This window comes from Pungitius pungitius, chromosome 10 (genome assembly GCF_949316345.1).
Source record: "Pungitius pungitius chromosome 10, fPunPun2.1, whole genome shotgun sequence".
In the NCBI taxonomy this organism is placed as follows: domain Eukaryota; kingdom Metazoa; phylum Chordata; class Actinopteri; order Perciformes; family Gasterosteidae; genus Pungitius; species Pungitius pungitius.
In genome coordinates, this window is record NC_084909.1 from 5,597,424 (window position 1) to 5,604,329 (window position 6,906).

The 6,906-nt window shown below is 41.1% G+C and overlaps 1 protein-coding gene across 1 annotated transcript; it reads right to left on the bottom strand.

The window, feature by feature from the left end:
* Positions 1 to 378: 378 nt before the first annotated feature.
* Positions 379 to 6,341, bottom strand: LOC119228932 (glutamate-rich protein 6). The gene is made up of 13 exons (XM_062564891.1): positions 6,083 to 6,341; positions 6,004 to 6,007; positions 5,348 to 5,469; positions 5,192 to 5,238; positions 4,487 to 4,597; positions 4,223 to 4,345; positions 3,910 to 4,049; positions 3,620 to 3,675; positions 3,388 to 3,527; positions 3,172 to 3,233; positions 2,891 to 3,046; positions 2,079 to 2,310; positions 379 to 1,871 (listed from the first exon to the last, which is right to left on the bottom strand). The coding sequence occupies exons 1-13, from the start codon at positions 6,339 to 6,341 to the stop codon at positions 1,635 to 1,637; spliced, it is 1,689 nt and encodes a 562-aa protein (XP_062420875.1). The 3' UTR covers positions 379 to 1,634.
* Between the last annotated feature and the right edge of the window lie 565 nt (positions 6,342 to 6,906).

Below are 6,906 nucleotides of genomic sequence, written 5' to 3' on the forward strand. Positions count from 1 at the left end.
CCACCATTATGTTCAGTTGTTCAAGATCAACCTTTTATTCATCCTCTGAAGGGAAATTCAGCCGTTGCAACAGTACAAGGACATCAATAAGGCCAGTTTATTTGTAAAAACTCTATTATAAATGATTAGAAGTAGTCATCAAATGAATATTGTAATAGATTTGAAAATAGAAAATACTACGAGCAGTGTTGTGATAAAGTGATCCTTTAATGTCATTTCCGACCATACATACAGTTTTTTGTAACATAATCAATGTTTAGTCTGACTTCTTTTGTAGCAACGCGGCAATTGTTGTATTTAAAGATACTGTGCTGAATAATGCTCATGCCTTTAAAGCAACTGTAAATCTTGACTTTGAGGGAAAAGGGGGGGGGGGGGGGGGAGAGAACATCATATATATCTCTGTACGGTGTTTTCATCATCTGCAATTAGTGCATAATTCTTAAGTGAAAGTGTTAATCAGCCACACACCCACATCAAATTGCTGTATGAGCTCAATTATTCAGAAGTCTTTGAATAACTCAATTTAACAGCCCTCCGCAGGGCCACATATAGTAACTAGATAATTGGCAAAAAAAAAATCAGACAATGTACACGCACTATCGGTGCCTTTTGACACATGCTGACGCCTTGTGAAGTACACCATGATGTATTCTGTTTGAACGTGGGATGCCATTCATGTTTATTCGTCACAAGTATCCCGGAGTTACTCACTCTCTCACGGCCTGTATTTCTCTTTGGATGAGTATTAATTTACTACCTAAAACCAACAACCTTTGTTCAATTGAATGAAATACTATTAGATTTCTTCAAAATAATTCATTCCTGCAATGTGATCTTTTTTGTGGTAGGCTTTACACGGCAAAGCTTTTTTTTTTGTACTAATGCGTTTGCAAACACATTAGTTACCTCCTGAATAAATATACAGAATTTGAATGTCTACTCAAAACAATATCTTGATCTTGTGCCATTTTAATAATAGGAAGCAGCCTCAGGAATGCAATATTAGGGTCACGTTGGGTCTGGTATTGGAGACGTACTACTGAAGGGTTATGTATGGTAGAATACATTAACATATCATCCATGTTATCAGATTATCAGTTATTTATGCCACTGTTTGGTGTTTGCCAGGAACTGGAGGAAAAAGTGGTGTTTCAACTGGGAAATTGGCCTGTTGATGGTTTTGTATGATGTGGTATGACGTCATTCATGCAGAGAGGGATGAGGGATGAATGTTGTATGTTGCTGCTGGTCATTTTATCTTTTTAATAAAGGACAAGAAGTGTTTTATGAATGAAATAGACTGTTATTTGCGAACAGTGTATTACTTTCGGCCATAAAACATCCTCCATTTAGCATTCGAGAAGTTCTAATGGAAGGTCATGATATCTAGAGAAAATTGTTTTTTTGGTAATCTTTCAGATAGTTTAAGATATACAACCGGGGTTTCTTTCCTAAGAGTTATTATTTTTTCCCAAACCAATTGACCAATCTTCCATAAACCTTTTTTCTACCAAGCTCAAGCTTTACAGTCTCAATGAAAACATGAATTAGTAGAAGCACCACCAGATCAAACTATGAACTGTAAAACAGCCAAAAACGACATCAGCCATTGCCAATTCTGTATTTCTCTTTCAATTTACATGGGCCTTTATCTTTTCGGATGACTTGTCCTTTTCCATTCGCCAGCTAAGCCGCTGCGTCTGTGCAATGAAACGGTAATGTGGCTTAATGTTGCTCAGGCTTGAAGAGTGGTGGGACACGCAGGTCTGCATCTGGTCGAGCAGAGAGTACATTTCTAAGCTCTTCATTTGGATATATCTCTTCAGGGCGTCTTGACCCAGCTTCTCGTAGCTCCCTGGATGAAGGAGCTGCATTAATGAAAGAAAAATAAGAAGCGAGCCTCAGTCAAAAAAAAAACAACAACATCTGTGCACATATTGCAAATGATTAATGGCTGCTGTTATAGCCTGCACATAGTTTGGCAGGGAGCCTCATGGATTTCTAATGTGCAGGAGAAAGAGAAACACATACAGTAAATCGCTGCATGGGAATTTGAAGTCTCCTTAAATACGCACCTTAAGCTTTGACCCCACATTGAAGTTCACCCTGTTCTGCCGATGTGTAAAGCTGATGTACATGCGCTCTTGTGAGTGTATGCGCACGGCCACGTGTGGGCCCAGGGCAAAGGTCAGAGGCTTGAAGGGAAGGTTGCGCACGCGCGAGTCACACCGGTACAACCAATTCCAGCGCCTGCACAAAGCTCCTGTTTCACTGAAGCAGAGACCTCCAGCGGGGGTCACATTCACCCTGCGGACACACACACACACACACACACACACACACACACAGATTAGCCATCGGACGAAGCATCGGGGCAGCACGTTAATCCCAAACGTATCTCTGGTCAAAAAGTAATTCTAGCAAAGAGGATATTTAGTTTCTAGATTACACAACTAAGAGTTGAGATTGTGTTTTGACAGATTTGATTCATAGACAAAGGAATGAGCTAAATAAAGACAATTTGGGAAATGTGCATGTTGACTTTCTTGTTGAGAGTTGGATGAGAACATTGATAACACCGCTCCAATGAGCTAGCATGAAGACTGTAGATACCACAAGCTCTATAGCACTAATAGAAGGTCATAAGTAACACAATCTAACTCCTCGGATTAATCCACACAAACGTTCACATGAGTTCATTCATTCCAAACAGCTGCTGGCCGTGGCTTCATGAACTTTGCAGTAAAGAGTTGTAACGACCCTGTCATCAAACTCCATGCCAGATGGAAAAATAGCATCTCTCCCAAAATGTGCAGCTATGGCTTTAAGGCCTCATTTTCTGTTTTTTAAATGACCATAATAGCAGTTATCATAGAGTAATAATTACCGAATCGTTCCATTGGGATGATAGCATGTGGCGTGGCCTTTGTTTGTGAAAATGCCTTTGATGCCTGTAGCAACGTCCTTGTCCTCCAAGATGACGTAAGTGAAGTCAGCGGCTCCTGCAGAGGACACAATAATGGCTGCTTTCCCAGAAGGATAACTTACCTATTAAGGCTCATTTACATTGTTTGAATCTTTTATCAAAAGGAACAAATGTGTACTGTCTCTTTAACTACTTTGACCAAGTCCTTCATCTTTCACTTGGTGCATTTCTTAAAAGGATACAAGACATTACCGGTTCCATCTGGACACAAGGTAATGAAACATGTCCCACTTTTGTAGAACCTCTTTATTGTTTCTTTGAACTGGAATGACAGTAGTTCAGTTTCCCATTACATCAAAAATTTCATTAAGTCAAAAAGCTGTGTGCGAACTTTTGACCAGTTCTAAATTTGGGATAAAAAGCTTGTCATTATTTTGTAATGCAGCTTTCAAACATACCTTTGGCTCACCATCTGTTTCTTCATTATGTATAAACCAGTCAGTCATTTTTTGAAGTATAGGGATGTGCCACTCATCATTGACTTGGGGACTCTCTTTTGACAGGCTCTTTGATGTTTTCTTCTTTATCTCATTACGGCCTGAGCAATAAAAGGAAAATGTATATTTTGTCAATGACAAAAAGGAGATATTTCACATTTGAACTTCATAATTTGACTGGTTGCATACTTACTGGAGCTGTTTGCGTTGTCCTTTGTCAGTTTTCTCTGGAGTTGCGAATCTCTCAAACTACAGAAATCAGAACTCTTACTTTTTTTCCGCAGGAGTGGGAAAAATGCACCGTGTGCCAAAACCCGAAGGGCATGAAAAATCAAATTCACACAAGTAGAGATACTTTTCTAACGGCATACAATCTACTACAAACATACAGTACGTACGCATGTGCCATCCGGGCTTCCGCTCCATCTCACACTCACACACATGGAGAGAACGTGGAAGGGATCCGGCGCGCATGTCGCTCACCTCTCATTGGCCTCGGCGGCTTCCCTCTCCTCATCACTCATGACGGGGGCATGCGGGCTCACATCAATCTTCCTATCTGACTCCTTCTGTGCCGACTTTTCTTTCTCTTCCTGTATAAGCGCCCTGATTTGCGTTGCTTGCTCACCACGAAAAAGATGATTAAAAGAAGATTCACAAAAGTGAACGTTTCTTTTGCTCTGCTCCTCCCCACCAGCCTCGCCCTGCCACGAATGGATGTCATTTTGTCACGTCAGCTGAACGTTATTTCTGATTATTTTAATTTTTAATTTCTAGTTGGAAGTAAACAAGCCACACTCACGCAGGTGAGGTCCGTTGGATTTTCTAACACCTGGCTTTGCGCGAGGGGCTGACGGAGCTGCTGGCAGCAGTAGAAGTGAGCGAGAAGCAAACCCTGTTCAGATTCGACCTCTGGAGCCTGCAGTGGAGCAAAAATGACAAGACAATCATATCCGATATTATAGCCCCGCTGCAAAGCCACTGTGGGAAAAGGAAAAAGGTCATCACTGTCATTTCCCAGCATTACGGCCAGTATCGAGGTTCTATACGTCCACGGTACCTGTTCAACGTGAGGCGCTCGTTTGGGCTCCGGCTTGTACGCTATGAGGCGAGGTGGACCCACGCGAGGGATTTCATACGGCGCCTCTGCCATCGTTTCATCACATGGCTCCTGATGGGAACACAGGAAAACCAAGACTTGCACGGATTGTTGGATGTGATAGCTGTATGTTGCTCACATTATACTGCCTTTGTCGAGACACATTTGGATATTAAAAGCAGGGGTCTATGTAAAAAAATGATAATAAAGATCATTGATTGACTTTTTTTTCTGTTTAGAAATATGTAAAAGGTATTGTCATTAAGGAATATGGTTATCATTTTTGTATCCTGACATATAAAGAAACAACAGTTTGGATTTACCATAATTAATCTCTATATATATAACATGTCACTTTCTTGATTATATTTTGAATAAATAAATAATCAAAAACTAGAGTTATTAAATTAGTATATGTGTTTTGGTACACAATACATCATACAACATACACTATTTTGTCCCCAAATAGTTTAAAATAAAAAAGCAACATGAAATTGAATTAGTACTCAAGTAATGCACAAAAAAGTGCAGTAGTTTTACAGAGTAAATTGTTTACCACCACATTTTGAATTGTATTAACAGAATTAGCATCACTTGACTATGAATGCAACCCATATTTTGCCACAAGCAGGTTACCTCAGACAAATAAGCAATAGTGTCCATTGCCATCCCCTCTGCCTGCAACAACTCGGGATCCCCACTTTCCTTTTGAGCTGCACAACAGAGGAATAATTGGGAATCTGACAGATGTCTAAGACATGAGAGGCGAGAAGGGGCAGGAACAGCTGACCCCTTTGCACCAAAACTGATGACATGGCTCACCTTGACAGCCGAAAGCGATTCTCTGTTCCACCCACTCCCAATCTGTCTGGGTCTGAGCGCCCACCAAAGTAATGAATCCGCCGTCCAGCGCGAGCGCTTCCATGAGCTCTGGTGAGACCGGTCTGCCCAGATGAAGAGAGACAAGAGAGAGCGCTCTACCAGAGAGACTCTGTATTCATCTTTGAGCAACAGTAACTGATCATGTGTCTGGTTGAGGAAGATACAGCACATGTAGTGGATGCTGTGATTTAAATTATGTTTTTTTTTTGTTTTTGGTCCTATATCCCCCCCAATGACATCTGTAGGAGGTTCATGTCGTCAAAAGAAGCTGCCTTCGCTTAAACTGTGCCCCCTGCAGTAATGGTAGCCATTTTTTTTTTTTAAGTCTCCGCAGCCTGAAAATCAATTTAACCCTTTAAAACCAGCCGGACCAGCAAAATGCGATGACATGAATATCAAAGTAGACCAAAGGTAGAGCATCGCGTCTTTGCTTCTGATCAATGTCATTGCATGTGAAAACAAAATAACACTGGAGATTAAAGTGTAGCAATGCAGGTCGATGATGAACAAAAACACATTTCGAGTGACTTTCAGAGAGAAAGTCAGACGTGGCGTCCCCTTACGTCCCCTTTTCTGTAAGCGATGTACGGAAGCACCTGGCTGTGAAGACAAAAAAAAGGCCTATGAGCTTATATAGTGCACATAACATTTGAACATCCCAGTCAACCAACTCACTTTTCTCAATCAGCGCGCCGGCACAAAGTTTTCCAAGGTCTTTTGCCGCTGGTGGTGCACAGACTTGAGCGTTCAAAGGAGAGCCAGCGTAGTCGTCGGTTGTGATGTTAACAAGGGGGTCTTTGTGGTCGTCACATGTCTCCTTCTCCTCCGGGCTCCTCAGGTTGTCATAAAGATGTCGAGGGAGGAAGTCACCTTCTTTAAGGATCTCAGGAGATGCCGAGGCAGTATCTCTCTGGTAGGATGGAGACTGACTCATCTTTTATAAAACCTGATATGTCAACTGAAGCGAAACCTCTGGAGGACAGTCTCTCAGTGTTGCGCATTTCCAATTGTATCATTTGTGTTATTGTTCAAAGTGCAGTTGCCAGGATGTTGTTTTGCATCAAATCCAAAATGTCAAATGGTTGTATACTTCTTTTTCATGTTCCTATTACACTCACTAATAATGACTTTGAAGATTAGTGACAGAGACTCTGTGGCTTCAAGCAAAGGAAAATCATCTCTTCGGTAAAATAGACATTTTTATTACGCTTCATTAAGATTTAGATCTAAATCAGGAAGTTTTATTTCAAACTATCCGCAGACGACTTTTTTAGTGATAAGAGTGGGAAGCAGCTGTAAGATAATATCTCTACTGGAGCTATAAAATGATCTCACTCTGGGATAACAGACAATGCACTTCAACGGCGTCCTTTCATTGAGGATGATGCTGCAAGGGATGTAATTACAGTCACCACTGACAGATCGATGACTAATGCTGAACAATACCATAGTCTGTAAAAACCTGATTTCTCCCTGCTGGGTTCTAACATTTACAGCAG